At 39.8% G+C, this 19,810-nt stretch overlaps 1 protein-coding gene across 3 annotated transcripts in view; it reads left to right on the forward strand.

The window, feature by feature from the left end:
• Positions 1 to 19,810, forward strand: part of Pcsk5 (proprotein convertase subtilisin/kexin type 5) — a 293,974-nt gene that overhangs the window by 162,266 nt on the left and 111,898 nt on the right. For all 3 annotated transcript variants that reach the window (XM_042665577.1, XM_042665579.1, XM_042665578.1), the window contains one exon: positions 14,418 to 14,630. In XM_042665577.1, coding sequence (XP_042521511.1) covers positions 14,418 to 14,630 — 213 coding nt within the window. The remainder of the gene's footprint in view (positions 1 to 14,417; positions 14,631 to 19,810) is intronic.

The raw sequence follows: 19,810 nt of genomic DNA on the forward strand, positions 1-19,810 counted from the left end.
GAAGGGTACCTAGGTTCTCTGACAGTCATTGCAGGGACCACAGAATAGAAATTGTTCATGTCATCTTTATAACGGACAATTCAAACATCCTTATCCTTCTCACTAGCATTATTCTCTTCAGTATTATGAGGGTTTGACACTGCTGCTTGGGTAAGTTTCCTTCCACAGACAGTCTTGGCTTTATCTTCCCACTCAGTCCTAAATGGAAAAATGATGTCATAAACAAGTGTATGTTCATTGACAACATTTTGGATAAAAGTGGATGAGGTTTGCAGGCAGAATAAGAAAGCCAGAGCCCCAGGTTTTCTTTGAGAGATAGACTTATTTCTCCATCTATTCCTGCTTGCACTTAACAAACAGACAGTGAGCCTGTCATTTACAGGTACTTGGCTTGGTGGCAGTCAGTGTGGGTGTAATTATTCAGGTACTTATCTGGGTGATAGTATTGCTGTAATAGTCTAGGGAGTTAGCTAGGTGACAGCAAATGATGATTCACACAGCTTTGGTCACAGGGGATTTGCTATGGTATGATGAAAAAATGTTCTAAATAAAATGTGAGCCAATTCCCCAAGCTCTTTAGCTTTACCACTCTGGTAAGGCCAGCCTGCACAGCATACAATAGCAAAACTTAACTGGAATACAGTCTAGTTGCCTTGGAACCACCCTTCTGTCCCATTTGGATTATTAAACTTTAATAAGGCTTGTTGCAGTTGATATTCATCGGCAGGTGTCTAAGTCATTGACAGCATTTCATAATTTCCTGTAAGCGTAGTCAATAACATTCTTTGCAAGAGAGAAAGAAACTTGAAATTGAATCTTGTCTGTGATGAGGAAAGTCTATTATTTTCCTCAAGGAATCTTTTGTAAATACCCATTATTTGCCCAGCACTTCTTTGGCATTTGTCTTGGTGCTTCCTTGGCAAACTGAAGTAGCTCAGTATGGATGTTTTAAGAACATAGATCATAGAGTGTTTGTTTGCTTTATCATTTGGTGAAAATGTGAAGTTTCAAGTCCAGATCATTTGTTTGTTTTCTTTGTTTGGCCTTGGAAATGTCAACGAAAGCATTAAGGAATTCATAAAGGAAAAGAGCCAATGTCAAGGATGAGTAAAAAAGAATGAGTGAAATCTAGCCATCAATCTCTTTATTTATTGGAATGGTGGCTGTCATTTCAATCTCACTGCGTCAGGATGGAAACCATGGTATTTCATGGGCACCAATTGCATATTTCTGGTTCTTGAGGATTTTATGATAGCCCTGATTATTACTTTTCCTTACCAGCAGAGATCAGCTTTTGAATTCAACACATTTTTAGAGCTGATTGGGTATGTAGCTTACTTTCTAGATTTGGAAGGTTGTTCTTTACTCACACATGATCTATTATACACACACACACACACACACACACACACACACATTTCCACTGTTAAATAGAAGGCATATGTTGAGGAAGAGAAGATAGATGGGGCATAATGAGCTTGTATAATTAAAAACAGTAACAATAATCATAATAAAATTAACTGCCTCCACCTGGGAGGGACATGTTTTTATCTGATAGACATCCAGCTGTAGCAAGATTGGTACAAGTTTGCATTTAATAAATGACAATTGCTGTTAAATTAGGTAGTGTGTGTTGTTAAACTTTGAAATGATATAGAGGTAGGCAATAATAAACAAGGGAGCTTATTTAAAATTGGTTCCGCTTAATTAGAATTCAATTTAACTAAAGCTTTGTGCTCTTAAAAACAAAATCCTTTCTCAGGGTTTAACTACATCCTCCTGTAACTATTTAGAACTTTAGGGGAGTTAAGGATTAATTTGCCAAATGTATACAATATAATACCCATGTATTTTGGAAACAGAGAAACAATGTGACTTTCATAAATATATTGGTAGTGTCAAATTTTGAAATAACCACAACCAAGTTCGATTTTGATTGCTGTATTAATGTGAGTTATGGTTCATTTTTATGGGAAACAGCACAATTTATGGTAGCCTTGCCTAGGTGAAAATTTGAGATATTTATTGCTACCTCTTTTTTAGTTTTAGCCTAGAGATATATTAGTAATTCTGTGCATAGTTAAATTAACTTTGGCAAATCCCATTGTTGCACAGTCCTCCTCCTGAATTATCAAGGTATCAATAGCTGACCTCTTTTCTTTTCATTTGTTTTCCTGTTAATAGTGACTACTGGACTAGATGAGAGGAAAGTGAATTCCATAGTTGTTCTGCTGTGGTATGGCTGTCCCTTTGAGTAGAATCTTAAAAAGTATGCAAGGAGCCAATCAGGTTAAGGCTGTTGTGATTCCTCGTTTTGGTAATTCTAGTCGAGTTGAAAATATCGTTTTGACACAGCTGATGGGAGGAATAGATGGAGCGATAGCTACCGTCTGCAGGATAATATAGTAATCATCAGAAAATAAAGGCAACTGTGTAATAAACATGGACAACTTGTACTAACCTGATGTCATCGAAGAGAATGTAGATGACTTCTATCACAGATTTTAGTGCTCTTTGTCTGGGCCTATATTCATCATGTTTGATGAATGCAATCTAACGTAGGATTTCAAACATTATGTATTTTGCACATTCTAAACATTATTTAGGATTCTACGCATTATTGTGATTATAGCCAGATGGCTTATTGAACTAGGCATAGAAACCAGACTCCTAGGAACATCCGCTCATGTATTTGTTAGCTGAGTCCTAGCAAAGAGAGTACTGTGGTCCAAATGATCACAACCATGATCCCACATCAGGTCTCTGAAACCTGAGCTCCTTGCCAGGTCACAGTTTTCAGGTCAGATAGATCCGCCCATGCCTAGTCAATAATGAAGAGCTTGCTCACCTCTGAATTCCAGAAATTTAGCATCCAGGCAATTGCTTTGGGATATTATGGGGAATATTAGCCTCATGCAGTTCAGCCATATCTAGCTGATTGACGTGACTAAGTTGCCATTACTTCCATTTACTCAACTTATGAAGCCATTACAGCAACCAAAGGAAAAGCACCAGAACCATTTTCCATGGTGATGTTGAGAAATACATGAACCTAATACCAGTTGTATTGTTTCTAAAAGTGTAGCTTGTCTTCACTTATGACAGGATTGTGTTTATGGGTGAAAATGTACTGAGTTAAGTTTCTCTTTCAGAAATGTTATGAACTGCTCCATGTAAGGTTTATGTATTAGAGGCCTCTGATATCACTCAAGCCCCTTGTGGGGCTAATAGAAGGGTAACTTGCTTTCCCCTTCAGAACTGAGCCTGAAGTTGGAATTGGTTCATAATGACAATTCCATAATCTAAAACTAACTTAGAGAAGAATATAAACTTCACCATTACTGGCATATCCCTCTCTTCTCCTTTCCAAGTAAGTGCCTTTCCAAACATTTACAGTAAATTCCTCTCCTGCCCTGGTTGATAATAAATGTTGGTAGTCTCTAAGAAAGGAATTTTTAAAAATCACTCCCTCCCTGTAAATTGAAAAGTGATAGTATATTTCAGGGCATTTGGTACTCAACATCGGTACTTCATATTACCATTGGAAGTGGCCCTCTCAATTTCCTAAACCTGGCTCCCCAGAAGGCTGTCTGCCATCCAGCCTTTGATCTGGGATGATCCAAAATGCAGACATTTTTGGCAGATTTGACAAATAAATAAATAAAAGGGAATGCTGGATGGCTGACGACCCAAAACAGATGTGTTGGTGCTATAACTTATTGACTGTGTTTATTTTACAGAACATATGACATGTGTGTATTTTGTTGTTGTTGGAATGAGAAAGGGAGGGCCCCGGTCTGCTTGCTTCTCTTACCCTTTATTATATTTTCATCTGAACACCGGATAGAGCAACGTGCACCGGGCTTAAGGCAGTTACCACAAGAAAATAATAACCTGGACTTGAATTTTTTTTTATTTTCATTCACTTTTGAATATTGTTTCATTACCTTTAAGTAGGTTTACAAAGCAGTTGATGGATACAGTGTGTCTTGATCAGTGATACCCTTTTCAACATCCTCACCCCTCACTGGGTCTTTTTAAAGTGTACTTGTTTATTCATTTTTGTGCCAGACCTAGGGCTTAACTTCAGGGTCTGGGTGCTGTCCTTGACCTTTTGTGCTTAAGATTAGTACTCTACCTTTTTTACCCACAGCACTATTTCTGGCTTGTTTTGTTTCTTATGGGTAGTAATTTTTGAACTCAGAGTCACAGCTGTCCTTTGCCCCAAGGATGCCTCTCTACCAATTGAACCACAGCTCAGCTTCCAGTGCTTTTGCTGTTAATTGGAGATAATATGATGGACTTTTCTAGCCTCGATTCACAATCCTCAAATTTCAGCCAGGATTAAAAGCATGAGCTACTGCCTCCTGGACATTTATCATACCTTTATCATGAAAATACTTGCTTATAGTTTTGTGAGGCTCCTGGAGAATTGCGGAGAATTCTGTGTCAAGGGAGGGTAAAGTCTAAAACAAAACAAACCAAAAAACTGGACTGACCAGTATATGCATGGGCCAGAGATAGGGTAGTATAAGCAGGCAATTTTTTTTGAATTCTTAATTTTATAAATATGAAAGAAGAAAGGGAAGTTGATTTGTTTAATCCACAATTGTTAAGCAACTATTTTTACCTGAAATACATTATGTAGTTTATTATTATTATTATTGTGTGAATACCATACAGAGGAGTTACAATTACATGGGCAAGATAACGAGTACATTTCTTATCAAGCATTGTTGCCTCCTCTTTGTTTTCTCTTCCCATCCCTTCCTATACTCCCCCCACCTCCCCCTCACCCTATCCTCCCCCCGCCACCAAAGTTGTAAAGTTCGTTTTTCCACATAACGACTTGTACATCTCGTTGTTGCAATGGGTCCGCCTGTATCCCTAGTTAAACGATTTGTTTTTGCACTTCCCCTCCACAAATTATAACAACATCAAATACAGTGAAAGCAGGTTTGTAGCACCAGTGTTAATGCTAGGTAATTGGATGAGAAAGGACTAAGTGTGCTTTGGTTCCAGCTCCACTTCTGATTGGATCTGGAAGTTCACTTTCTCTGTTTTTCTCTGATTGGATTTTCTCAGTTCTCCTTCGATGAAATTTAAAATTTCTTGAAATTGATCTCCTAGATATCCGCTAATATTCATAAGTCATTGTTTAACTTCAAATTTTTATGTGAAGTTCCTGGATATACGGAATACCTGAAGATTAATAGAAGTAAAATTATTGAGCAGAAGCATGTATATTTACTTCTATTAGTAAGCACACATGATTTTTGATTATAGCGATTCTACTATTTTGGAAGAGGCATGAGGTACTGGGTATGGGGCTTGAACTCAGGACCTGTGCCTTGTCCCTGAACTTTTTTGCTCAAGGCTAGAGCTCTATCACTTTGAGCTACCTCTCTCCTTCTGACTTCTTTGGTGTTTGATTTGTGGTAAGAGTGTTACAGATTTTTCTACCTGGGATAGCTGTGAACCTGATCCTTATACCTCAGCCTCCTAACTAGCTAGGATTATGGGCATGAGCCACCAGCACCCAGCTACTCTTCTGTCCTTATGAAAGACGGATTATTTTTTTCTAGTTATACTGTAAAAATAACTGAAAGGAAAGAAATACACTCTGTTATTACACTGCCATAAGCTAACGCCGTGCCCTCATGTACTCTTGTGACAATGTGTAAAAAGCCATGTTAAAGGACCACATAAGGGAGATGATACCTATAACTCCTACTGCTGGGAAGTGGCCAGGGGAGGATGATGGCCTGGGGCTGGTCTAGGTGAAAGTAAACTGAAAAATAAAGTGAACGGAGACATCTCTTCCCAAGAACCAGCAAAAGAAGAGGCAGGAAGGGAAAGGGGAAGGGAGGGGAAGAACTGGCAGGGAAAGGGAAAGGGAAAGATTGGAGGGGAGCGGGAAGGGGGGATGCAAGTTAAAAGTGTAAGGGTGAAAGCCCTCCGTGTCAACTATTATGAGGAAAAGACATCTATGAAAGCAGAATTGTTTCTACTAAGGCTTTAATCAATCAATATTTTAAGCACCTCTTTTCACACTACAAAACTAAAAGTAGCTAGCTTCTGAGGAACTTGAGATTAGTGAGTAAGACATCTTGTATTTACAGTACTGATTACTTCATCATCATCATCATCATCACCATTATCATGATCATCATCATCTTTAAATAGGTGTACAAGGAGATTTCATTTCAACCTGTCCGTTCATGAGTACAATGAATCTTCATTTTGATTAAACTATTTCCATTGCTATTACAAAGGTGATGGACAGTGTAGGGGTTCAGTATACCTCCTTTCAGCTAGTTTTGATCAGGTATCTCGCAATCTCCAAGAATGACTCTAGTACAATATGCTGTTCATTCATGGATGTTGCACATGCCACTTGAAAATTGGACATTCTTAGTTAAGCCAATTTAAATGGGAAATATACAGAGGAATTGTCTTTTGTTGTCATTATTCTAGTTCTGGGGTTTGAACTCAGGAACTCATGCTCTTGCTGGGCTTTCCCCCTCAAATCTGGTCATCTACCACTTGAGCCTCATTTCCGTTCTGGCTTTTGTCTGATTAATTGGAGTTCAGAATCTCCCAAACATGTCTGCTTGGGCTGGCTTTGAACCTCAGTCCTCAGATTTCAACTTCCTGTCTAGCTAAGATTACAGGCATGAGGCACCGGTGCCTGGCAAGAAATTTTCATTTTATTGGAAATTCTCGTAACAGTTGTCAAGCAAGTGATTTCATAATTATCATTGGATTCTCTATTCCTTTAAAAGTGAAGCCAACTTCATTTGCATTTGGTATGCTTGGAAAGCATATAAAATGGATTTTCATTTGTGTATGGTTATATAAAATTAAATATGGTTGCTTATAACTGCATCTATTATTTTCAGTGCATTATTAGAATGTCAAAAGAACATTATAAATTACTTCATAATGCCTGGCTTACTAGCCAATGGTATGTACAGAAAATTACAATACAGAATAAGTTGTTGTAGGGTTGAAAAGAAAGATTTCTGGGCAGGGGGCAGACAGAGTGAAGTGGCAAAATATAGAAATTTAAGTTAGTGATCACAAAAGCTTTTGTTCCACTTCCAATGGTCCTCCTGTCTGCCCCCCTTCCCCAGAAGTAGGTGTGTATATTAAATCTTTTTCATCCACCATCCTTTCAGGCCAAGTAGCATAGAATGAGAATAATGAAGATATTCTTATAGATTGCATTTTGTTGGTCAAGTCTGAATGTTTCAAGCATCTCTACACTGAGTTCGGCTTCCATCCACGTACTGGTATTCACATATGTACACACAAGTGCATGTCCAATGTACTGTCCAAATCTGTATGACTTTAAAAATAATTTTTAAATAAATCATTAAGGCATTGTACAGAGGGGCTACCATTTCATAAGTCAGGTTATAAGTACACCCTTTACTTCCTCCTAGTCTCCTCCCTCAGCAATATGTAGGGTTTTTAGGTCTAGTTTTCTCCTATGAGCGTAAATGTACAATACTTTGTTTTTTGAGCTTGTCTTTTGTCTTGCTCAATATAATGTCCTTCAGTTGCATAACTTAGCTAATAACCTTACTTCCTTAGAATTACTGCAAGCCAGCTCAAAAGACAGTGTGGTTTTTAAGTGTAAAAAGTTGCTCCTCTGCTTACCTTAATTGTTCTCAGTGCACAGTATAAAAAATCCTGGAACTAGAAGCAGAATTCCATGGAGCCTGTAACCTCCTCACACGGGCGGTGCTGCTTGCACAGTAGATCATGGAAAACAAGCGTCGCACATACTCATTTTCTGGGTGACAATTTGGTAGCCTCAGAAACTTGGTAGCTTGTTATAGGATGATTCCTGGCATGAGTACCATGTTTCCTCCAGGTTTCTCACCCCCATAGAACAGATCCTTGCTTAAAAACATCTCCTGCCTATGTCATTCATGTCCCTTGGAAAGGCAGAAAGGGTTGCTTCTTTTATTGCCTGGGTCTAATTCAGTTTCAGATAATTAATTTCCATGTCTCATCTTACTCAGATGAACTGACTACAGAAACAAATAAGATTTAGTCATCTTGTTACGGCTGGTGGTTCTACGGTTGGTCTGGGTTTTTTTTTTGTTCTTTTTTTCTATCTTGTGGGGGATCAGGTAGGGGAGAGAAATGGAGACCGGAAGGGTGAACAAATGCAGGCATGGTACTCAGTAAACACTATGTGGAAAATGAGCTACGCAACTTGTGGGCAGGGACAGAAGGAAGAAACTGAGGGACAGCGAAGGAAGGGGTGACATTCCCCCAAAAACAAATGTACCCATTACCGACTTATGAAACAGTAACCCTGCTGTACAACGCCTTAATAACAATGATAAAATTCCATTTTAAAAAAGGTTTAGTAATCTGTTAGGCCACAGATGGTTCGCCGCATGTATACAGTGACTTGGTTCTCTGTGAGCATGCACCAAGAGCTTTCTCAACCAAGTTAGTCGAGTTAGGCTCCACACCACTGGCAGCAGTGTGGGTGGCTACTTGTTCCTCATCTGTGTTCCATTGCAGACTTGTCTTTTTCTGGTCTCATTTCTGGTTCCTATTTATCATTTTTCCTCTGGATTACAATGATTGAAAAGATTTCTAAAATTGCTTCAAATAGCAATATATTTTAGGATTGTGAATCAAACAACTCATATGAATGCTAAGGTAATTTCTAAAGATGCTTTTGTTTTGTGTTGGGGGGATGGCCTATATGTTTATTTCTAGGCCAACCACATCTATTACTTTTAATGAACCCAGCTTTGTGGAAGAATGAGATTTAGTTTGGAAATGCTAGTCAGAATGTCCTTGAGCTTTAGGAAGATGAACAATTCTGTCTTCCTCTCTCAGCTACCAGGTCAGCTACCAACCTACTCTTCTCAGCCTCCTCCATTTATCTCTGGGAGTTCTGTATCCATGCACTATGGAGAATAGAACAACCATGATACCCTGAAGGATACCCTGAAGGATGATATCTCAGACAAAAAAGAAAATGGGGAGAGGAGCAGCACGGGAATTCAGTGAGATTTTATAGATAAATATTCCTTTCTAAACTATCATCTCTTTTTATCACACACATATGGTCTGATCCATACTTGAAATCCCGACTTCCTGTTTATACCATGTTCTGGTTAAATGATATGGGCATATTATTTAATGTATCTTAGATTCTTGATCTTTAAAAATACACATAACATCTACACTGTGGGTGTTGCTCTTAATTACCATAATAGAATTCATACCATTTTTCTGCTTCCTTCCCCCCCCCCCCTCCCCATTCTGGAACTTGAACTCAGGGCATGGACACTGTCCTTGAACCTCTTTGTAATCACGGTTAGCACGCTACCACTTGGGTCACAGCACTACATGGCTTTTTCTGAGTAGTTTATTGTAGATAAGAATCTCATAGACTCTTCTGCCTGGGCTGGCTTTGAACCATGATCCTCAGATCTCCGCCTCCTGAGTAGCTAAAATTACAGGCGAGAGCCACTGGTGCCGGGCCATTCTGCCTGCTTTTTGTATTACAAGAATGCTCCATCATTTTATTCATAACCCTTTAAGACAACTTACTAAGCATTGTTAAAAAATAAAGTAATACAATTTCAAACTTAAGTCTACTGGCTAAAAAAATGTTCACACTATTTTAACAACAAAAAATGGTTTAATTCCACCATTCTAATCTTAAGCTCACAAACCTGTCTTGGGGTGCATGATTTAATTAGTAAACCAATACAAAGTGGCCTTTTCTGACATCCACAGCCGTAGGAAAAACCAGTTTCTTTTTATCTTTTAATAACAATGCTTATGGGTCATATAAATTGATTTTTGTAAGCCGTATATTAAAAATACAACACGTGTACATTTAGAGGATCAATGAAAAAGACTACTTGGGGTTTATGTGAAAGGATCTGGCATGGATTTCTTAATATATTTTGCCTTTAGTTATTAATTTTAAAGTTGGCACTCAATTAAGTGAAGCTTTTTTTTCCATACCAGACAATACTTAACCAATTGTAGTCATATTATTTCAACCCAGAAAATATCATTATTTCCTATATTTCTGGAAAAATATATGCCTCCAGAGCCTTTTTCTTCATAATACTCGGTACAGTTTTAATTCTCAGATTACTCAGCATTTTGGAGAAATGTCCAGGTTTTCTTTTAAGTTAAATATGTTTTGGTTGCTGGGTATTTTGTACTACTCAAACCCCCTGTGCATTGCTAATTGTTTTGTGTGAACCCTATAGATCTTTAGCAGCTGTTTTTGTGTTTTTTTTTTTTCCCAACTCACAAATTCAGTCCATTTACTTTTGAGATTTTGGTCATAAACCACACAGGGGCATGGATGTCAGATTTACTTGTAGATAGGATAATGATGGTGTCCCTGTAGTCTTCAGCCCTCATGAGGTCAGGTCATGGTGTATCTCCTCTTTTCTCCTTGTGTTTGTCAGCTGGGACTGTCTTATAGACTAACTCAGACTGGGAGGATTAAGCAAAAGAAACTGATTTCTCTCATTCCAAGGTCAAAGTAGCAGTAGAGCTGAGCTGACATGTAGATAGCTACTTTTTCACATGGCCTCCATGACCTCATTCTTAGGGGTCAGAGTGGAGAATGGAGAGAAGGAATGTGAGTAAACCAATCACTGATGAGTCTTCCCATTATTTTTTGGAAATCCAGTCCTATCAAGCCCTACGCTCATGAATTCACTTAATTTGAGGTGCCTCATTCAAGGCCTTATCTAGCAACACAGCCATACTGAGTGATCAGAGCTTTTCACATAGGAATTGCGGGGTGGGGAAGGGGGGCTCTATTGGGGAATATGCTAAATATTTCTCCTGATCTCTGCTTCCCTGCTCACTGCAAGCTCCATACTCAGAGTGCTGATCTCCATAGTCTGTCTATGGACCCCCAGGTCCTCTGGCTTCTGGCTAGAAACAGGCTTAAGAGGCCAAAGGGGTGGAGTCTTAGTCTCCCTGCAGTTGGCCTGGGGCCTGTGACCAAGTCGTAAAAACCCTTGGTCTCCAGTCCCAGTGCCTCCTTCTCCTGAAATCTCTTCAGACTTGGGGATGGTTAATGTGCCCACACTGTCCTTTGAGGTTTCCATGCTCATTTATAAAATAATTCCCCCAAAGTATCCATTTAAAACAGGGATAGTATCCGCTCAGAAAGGGACATTTTTCAACCGAGCTACTGTGCATTATTTTCTCATAGAAGGTCTTTCAGCCTAGCCAGTGGACCGTGGGAATGTTGTTACACCTCTGTGGAGCGTTGGCTGATACAAGGTCCTTGTTTTACCCCCAAAGAACTCTGTTGTGAGATACTTGTTCAATTTCTGGCTCTGATATTGCGGGCATTTCAGAGACACATTTGCTCATGTATAAAATAATGATGATACAAACTGGGACCCTGCAGAATCATGGTTGGACAGGGCTTAGCACAGAGAGAGGTTCTAGTCCTTCTGTGGCTGAAACCCATGTTGATCATCACTGAACATTTATCTCTTCAGAAGTGCCCCTGTGTTTCCTGTCTTAAGAGAGGAATTAGTGATTGGCTATCTATAAACATAATTTGAAATCCTGTAAACTTGGTATAAAATTCAAAATAAAAGTTTTAATCTTGGCAAACTGATAAGACACAGTATCCCTGTAAGATAGGCTCACACACTCCGTGCTGGTGGCTCATGCCTGTCATTCTAACTACTCTGAGGATCATGGTTCCAAGCTAGCCTAGGCAGATAAAGCTGTGGGACTCTCATCTCCAGTAAACTACTCAGAAAAAGCCAGAAGTAGCACTTAGCTTATATGGTAGAGCACTAGCCTTGAGGAAAACAAGCTCAGCGACAATGCCCAGGCCCTAACCAACCAAAATAAAAAAAGATAGGGGCTGTGAAGGTGGCTCCATGCTTACCTTGCATGATTGAGGCCCTCAGTTTGATTCCTCAGCACTACATAAACAGAAAAAGCCAAAAGTGGCGCTGTGGCTCAAGTGGTAGAGTGCTAGCCTTGAGCTGAAGAGCTGAGGGACAGTGCCCAAGCCCAGAATTCAAGTCCCATGACCAACCATGGAAAAAAGAAAAAGGCAGGCTCATGATAATTTTTAGCATATGGACTTCTGCATGAATATACACGTTCACACACAGTCACACACACACAGTCACACACACACACACACACACACACACACACAGAGTCACCGTCTCATACACACACAAATAGCATCTTTTTCTTAAACCCATCCTGTATCTTGTTATATCCATTTGTAGACATACCATTAACATAATAGTACTTTATGAATATTTTCTTATTGCATATTGAAATAAAACAATTTTATAATATTTTAATAAGAATTTAAATATGAACATACAGTCACAGATTTATACCGATAACCAAATAAGATTGTGCACTTATGAACTTTTTTTTATTGCTTTCTGGTTCTTAATTCTCTCAAATGGTGCTGGTTAAACTAGGTGCCATCGTCTGCTAGGTTCTGCTGTCCTGTCTAGATAGAGCCCATGTGACTTTGCTTTTAGATAGCAACAAAGCCCCACAAGTGTCTGCAAGAGGAAGCATACTGCTGAGGGAATCAGAGTATCGCTGTTCTCAAGCTATGTTGTTCTCTGAGGTCTGGATATAAGGCACACAATGATAGCTCACACCAAAGTGAGACTGTAACTCGAAGTTACATGCATACTGTCTTAGGAGAGGGAAGCATGGGGAGCCCAGCTTAACTGTCATCTAGCAACAACAGCAACTAGAAGCTCATCTGTCTGTCTCTGTCTCTTTCTATATGACTTCTCCTTTTCTTTTATGGTCATATTGCATTTTTCCAAGAAATCTTTGTTCATTTTAGTCAAATCATGTGCTAACTATTCAATCTCTAAGGATGCAAGTTCAGGAAGAGTCTAATCCTGGATACTATAGGGGTTTTGTTACCTGCTCTTTTTCTTTAGCTCTTCTTCTAGAAGGTCTAAGACAACATTTCAAACACTTCCTCCCATCGAGGAAGAAAGAGTCTCAGCTATACCAGCAGTATGACTTTGCGCCTCACATTCTAACTAGAAAATATTGGGCTTAGTCTAGATGTTCTCCAATGTGCCTTCTAGCTTCAAAATAAACAAATTCTTAGGCATGAATCTACAAATGCTCTTCATTTTGGCTTATTTCTACATTTTCTCCTGAAAGTATTGTATGCAACCATATAAATGTTTATTGCTTCTGTGTTCTTCTTGGCTTCTATTTATTACTTAGTTGGGACTTGAAACTACCATGTGTGGGTATCAAGGATGTGACTCTATCTCTTAGCCTTATAAGAAAAACTGAATGAATCTGGTTGAAGAAAGTAATTTATGAACTCGCGTATTTGTAAATTACAGTAGATAATACCCCACTCCTAAGTTTTGTAATGAGCATTCACTTATTAAAGACCTTATGAAGTTTTGCAGTAAAGAATTTTTTTAACATGTATTTCCCAAGCCTACATGATCTTGGGATTCTGTTTTTTTTATAGTTGAGTCATCAACAGTCCTTAGTAACTGGGGTCTGTACAATACATGGGAGAGACATAGTCTCTGTGTGTATTTCCATAGAACTTGCTCCTATGGCTTATTGACAGTAGGATTCAGCATAGATATATAACATACACCTCAGATGTGAACTTGGAGTGATAAAAACCCATACTTTATGGTAAATAGCTAGATTTAAAATAGCATTTTATGATGCTGAAGATTACAACTAATAACATTCCAACTCTAGGGTTTAGCTGCCTGGATTCAAATTTTTCCTCCTCCAGAACAACTGTATCACCTTAAGAACATGAGGTAAGCCAGGTTATGATGGCTCACACCTATATTTCTACATACTCAGGAGGCTGAGTTCTGAGGATTGCAGTTTGAAGCCAGCCCAGGAAGGAAAGTTCATGAGATTCTTATCTCCAGTTAACTACCAGCAAACTGGAAATGTCACTATGGGTCAAAGTGGTAGAGTAAAATGCTCAGGGACAGCGCTTAGGACTTGAGTTCAAGCCCCATGACTGACCAAAAAGAAAAAAAGAAAGGAACATGGGTAAACTTCAGTACCTCAGTTCCACATTTGCACAATGGGGCCAAAATTGTACTAATCTCACGGAGAAGTTGGGAGAATTCAATCCACTTCATATAAAGTGTTTTAATCGTGCCCAGTTTGTAAATACCAATCATTGCTGTACTCTTTGCTGCTTTTGAGCCCTATTTTAGTTTACTATTTGTCCTCACAAAAAGCAGCTTAAATCTAGCATTCCCATCCTGTAGATGGAAATCATTAACAGCCCTTGTCCTGCTGTTTCCAATCTAGACTTTATCTAGAGCCGCTGACCCCCTGTCTTTCCACACCATGATTTAACCTTCTCTCTTTGTGAACAGGGGCGGAGAGGCCTTGGCTCGGTGTTTGTCTGGGCATCTGGCAATGGTGGGAGGAGCAAAGACCACTGCTCCTGTGACGGCTACACCAACAGCATCTATACCATCTCCATCAGCAGCACAGCAGAAAGTGGAAAGAAACCTTGGTACCTAGAAGAATGCTCATCTACGCTGGCCACAACCTATAGCAGTGGAGAGTCCTATGATAAGAAAATAGTAGGTGACATTTGCATGCCTCTTGTTTGTTTAATATTTAAAGGAAAAGTCATAAATACCTGTGTAGAAGTAACACATGGAAATTGCATATCAGACTAGCTGACGAGACAGTCGCTGTAGACCGAACCATTCTGTTGCTGGTACGTTGAATGTATTTGTCTGGGTCTTTGCATTCCAGTGTCTAATGTAACCTTAGACATGATAAAGTTTCAGTCTCATTTTAGAGAAACGACTGGTCCACATATACACTGTAACTCAGTGATAGAGAAAAGACTAGAATGACTGGCAGCCCAAGGCTTCTGTTATTGACTTTTAACTTCTGTTTCCATGGTTTACTTTTAAGTGCAGCTAATTTGATGTGATGTTGGAGAGTCATAATTGCATTTAAAGTAGACATCTGTCCCTCTGTTCCATATCACTAGATGTGAAATTATGTGGGAAAAGACTGGTTTGACTTGCTATTATCCCCTAAATATTGTGAGGTTACAACTGTGCGTATAACATTCGCATTGTTCTCTGCATTATAAGCAGTCAAGAGATGACTTGCCGTATAAGGAAGTATGTGCATAGGCTACATGCCATCAAGAGCATTGTAATTTTATTAAGCATTTGACTAGCTTCAGCGTTTGGTACTCATGAGAACTCTGCAACCAATCTTTCCCAGATAACAATGGACCTTACTTAACTTGAACTAAACTCGTAACAAATTGTTTTTCTAAAACCACAGCCCCAAGTCTGCACAATAGAAAATTATATGGAGTCTCCTGTTTTCCCACACATCTTGTTCACTAGCCTAATAGACAAAGGTTTAACAGGTTTCTAGGCTAGCTTCCATGAGTTTCTCACACTCTCGCGCTGTTCACTAGCTGGGTAACTTTGAAAAAAATACCATCATCTTCCTGATGCATGGGAATTTCACAATATGTAGTTCATGGAGGTATTGCACAGGTATTGAGAAAGTCAATTTAAAGTACAGAGCAAAGCACTTGCCTTTTACACATAGGGGAACTTGAATACCCAGCATTTTGCTACTCATTCTGCATTTCAAATATCTTTGATCTTTTCCTGGTCATGGTTTTGTAAATGGTAGAATTTATCTTTCTAAAGTGCAGCTGAGCTGCTAGACCTTATACTTCTTAGCTTTCCCCAGCCGCTGCTTTAGAGCGGGCAGAACTGTACAGCTATGGTTCACCCCGACAGACGGGTATTTCGCTTTTCCAATGAGGCTGATACAGAGGATTGGATAACGAAGGCTGAGCATTCTAACCCCAAACTGAAATTGTCCCAACATTCAGAACCTTTTGAGCACTGACAAGACTTGTACCAAAATACCACACCTTGAAAAATGTATAAAATTGACTAAAAAGTGTATAAATATAACTTCTAGTCAATGTGTAAAGTGAAATATATGAAGCATGGATGAATTTTATGGTTGAACGTAATTCTCATCCCTCTCTAATCTCATCCTGTCTGTGTAAATATTCCAAAATCTGAAAATAGATCTAAAATCCAAACAAACATCTATAATCCAGGACAAACTTCCAGATATGTTCATCTCTACATTTTCTCCTCCATCGAATCTGCTCTCTCTCTCTCTGTCTCTCTCTCTCTCTGTCTCTCTCTGTCTCTCTGTCTCTCTCTCTCTCTAATCTTCAGTCAACTTTGTGAACAGCTAGGATTACAGGCGTGAGCCACCAGTTCCTGGCATGAAATTCTCTTTTTATATCTGAATTTCCAAGTTACCCCTGTAAGAGAGGAAATTTGAAAGCTATTTCCTCTTTAGCTTCAGACTGACTACCTAATCCTAGGTGGCCCTTAGAGAGTCCGGGATTCTGCATCTATAAAATGAAGCTAACATCTTGCACCAACCTCAGAGATTTCCACAAGAGTAGTGAAACATGCTGTATAAAGACACTGTGTATATCTAGGGCCCAGGCACAGTTCCATGAATGGTGTCTCCATTCTAACCTGAGTTGCAGGAGCCCTCAGCCTCCTGGGAAAGTAAGAGGTCCTTTTCTCCAGCCATTGTTAACAGAAGCACTGGTTACACCCTTTTCCCAATCTATTAAATGACTGTGATCACTTCCACTCACACCATAAAGAGAGGCCCTTTGATCGTGAACATGTTAACAGCTTGAACATGAGTGGAGTTGGCAGCGGCCTCAGCCTTTTACGGTCCAGCTGACCCCCTTTCCATCTAGACGTCAAGATGATGAATATGCCTGGGTTGTGCCTGGGACCTTGCTTCTACCAGGCTTTGAACCGGGATGCCTGTGGTCCCGGGTGATGCTCGCATCCTGTTAGTGGCATCTGTGATTGAGTGCTACAGGAATGGCCGTGTCTTCCTTTGTATTGGTGTCTCCCTTCCCCAAGCCATCCATTTCCTTTTGTCGTTTGCAGCCCCTGCAAAAACAGCACAGTTGTCATTCTTCATTTCTAGAGCACCTTTGTGTTTTGAACCGAGACAGTGAGTGAGCATCTGAGGAGAGCAGAAAGGGTTCCTCTCTGCTTCTGGGAAAGCATTTTTGGTAAATAAATTTCACTTGTCCTGGACATTTTCATGCTCACATGAAGGAAAACCTTGCCACTGGTTTCCAAACACAGCAGTTTCCACCTCTGTGTGTCGTGTCTTTACTATGAGTACAGCTGTGGCTGTCCATTTACCTTGTGCATTATAGACTTGGTAGAGTGGCTTCAAGGGCTAATTTAACAAATGAAGCAGCCAAAATATGTAGATGATCAAGGAAAGAAGTTCTTTTCTATGCGATGTAGAAATCACCAGCAATGACTTCTTTTTATCTTTTCCTCTTTTTGTTAGCATTTATTATGTATAAAACAGGGTTTCAGTGTGATATGTCTAAATATGTGAACAGTGTCCCCAGTCAAACTCATTTCCTCTATTAGTCCTCTCTCGTCCCCTCTTCTCTCTTATTGGGCCAATGTCAACAGCTTTCTTTGTTTTATTTTCTTTCACTCTCTGCCCATACCTTCCCTTTTTGCCTTTCCACTATTCACAAAATGAACCTGTTTTCATTCCTGTTGTTTGATTTTAAGGAATATTTTACTTGCTCTGTCTAGCTTACTTCACTTAATTAACATGATCATCTTTAGTTTCATCCACCTTCTTGCAAATGACACCATTTTTGTTTTGCTTTGTGACCAAATGACACTCTCTTGCATAGATAAATCACCTTTTCTTTACCCATTCAATGGCTGATAAGCACTTATGCTGATTCCTTATTTGGCTGTTGTGAATTTTGCTGCTGTAAACATGTGCATTCAGGTATCTTCACTATATGTTTGTTTGGTCACATGACCTTCCCTCCCTCCCCCCCCCCCCCACTCCCTCACTAGCATATGCTATTGCTTATTTCCGTAATGATCACCATTCTGACTGGGAAGAGGTGGTGTTTTTATATACATTTTCTTTATGGCTAAGGATATTGAGCATTTCTCATGATGCTTCCTGAAAAGAGGGGGAAACAAAGCTTGAAAGGTTAAACCACAAACACCACACACATACGCACACACACACAAATATACACATACACATACACACACATGCACACACACCTGCCAGTAATTACAATTAGTAGTGTCTGGATTCCAATCCATCAGGAAACACCCCTCGCCATCTTTAATCACAGTGCCCTCATGACCCCAATACTTTACAGGAACATCTAGTGTGGACTATATAAAAGAAGGATGTTTTTCTTACTCGTTTTGTGTTCTTCTCAGTGATTACAACTGGTTTAGAATAAAGGAATGTCCATTATGTTTTTGAAAAAAGGCATCTTCTCTTTTTTAATTCCATGGCTTTACCCCCTTGTTGTGACTTCTTCAGCCAAACTTGTTTCTTTCTCAAAAATGTTTTATTGTTATTATAAAGGTGATATATCTGTATATCACCTTTACAGTTACATAAGTGAGATAAAGAACATGCTTCTGTTTGAACAATGTCACTCCTTTCTTGCCTAATTTTTTAAATATATGTATATATTTTTTTGTTATGAAGGTGATGTACAGAGGGGTTATGGTTATGTAAGTTAGGTAATGAGTGCATTTCTTTTTTCTTGTTCTTCCTCTTCCTCCTCCCCTCCTCCTCCCCCCTCCCCCTCTTCCTCCTCCTCCTCCTCCTTCTCTCCTCCTCCTCTTCCTCCTCCTCCTCCTCCTCCTCCTCCTCCTCCTCCTCCTCCTCCTCCTCCTCCTCCTCCTCCTCCACAGTTACATAAGTGAGATAAAGAACATGCTTCTGTTTGAACAATGTCACTCCTTTCTTGCCTAATTTTTTAAATATATGTATATATTTTTTGTTATGAAGGTGATGTACAGAGGGGTTATGGTTATGTAAGTTAGGTAATGAGTGCATTTCTTTTTTCTTGTTCTTCCTCTTCCTCCTCCCCTCCTCCTCCCCCTCCCCCTCTTCCTCCTCCTCCTCCTCCTTCTCTCCTCCTCTTCCTCCTCCTCCTCCTCCTCCTCCTCCTCCTCCTCCTCCTCCTCCTCCTCCTCCTCCTCCTCCTCCTCCTCTTCTTCTTCTTCTTCTTCTTCTTCTTCTTCTTCTTCTTCTTCTTCTTCTTCTTCTTCTTCTTCTTCTTCTTCTTCTTCTTCTTCCTCTTCCTCTTCCTCTTTTTCATCTTTGTCTTCCTCTTCTTCTTTGTCAGCCATGGATCTTGAACTCAAGGCCTGTGCACTGTCCCTGAGCTCTTTTTGCACAAGGTTAGCACTCCACCACTTTGAGCCACTCCACCTCTTGTTTGGGGGTGGTTAATTGGAGATAAAAGTCTCATGGGGACTGTTCTGCTCAAGCTGGTTCCTGAGTCGCTAGGATTATAGGTGTGAGCCACCAGCACCTGGCTTGAGTACATTTCTCTTTGAACAGTGTCACTGCTTCCCTTCCTCTCTCCCAGCTCCCCCACCCACCATTCCTGCCCACAAGTCATCAGCTCAACTTCTAACATAAAAAATCCAAAGCCCAGTGTAAGCGAACACCCCCTCCACGGCAAGGTCTCACTTTGTACATACTGTTCCAATCAGAGCTCTGCCCTCTGCAGAGAGCTCTCATGCATCTTCCTACAGATAGCAACCAATTTATGTCTTCTCAAATATCTTCTGTGTGATTTTCTTCATCAGGCTCCCTTAAACCAATCCCGTCCGCCCTACCACTCTCTTTTCTGTTTTCC

This window comes from Dipodomys spectabilis, unplaced genomic scaffold (assembly GCF_019054845.1).
Source record: "Dipodomys spectabilis isolate Male_0828 unplaced genomic scaffold, ASM1905484v1 ptg000335l, whole genome shotgun sequence".
Lineage (NCBI taxonomy): Eukaryota > Metazoa > Chordata > Mammalia > Rodentia > Heteromyidae > Dipodomys > Dipodomys spectabilis.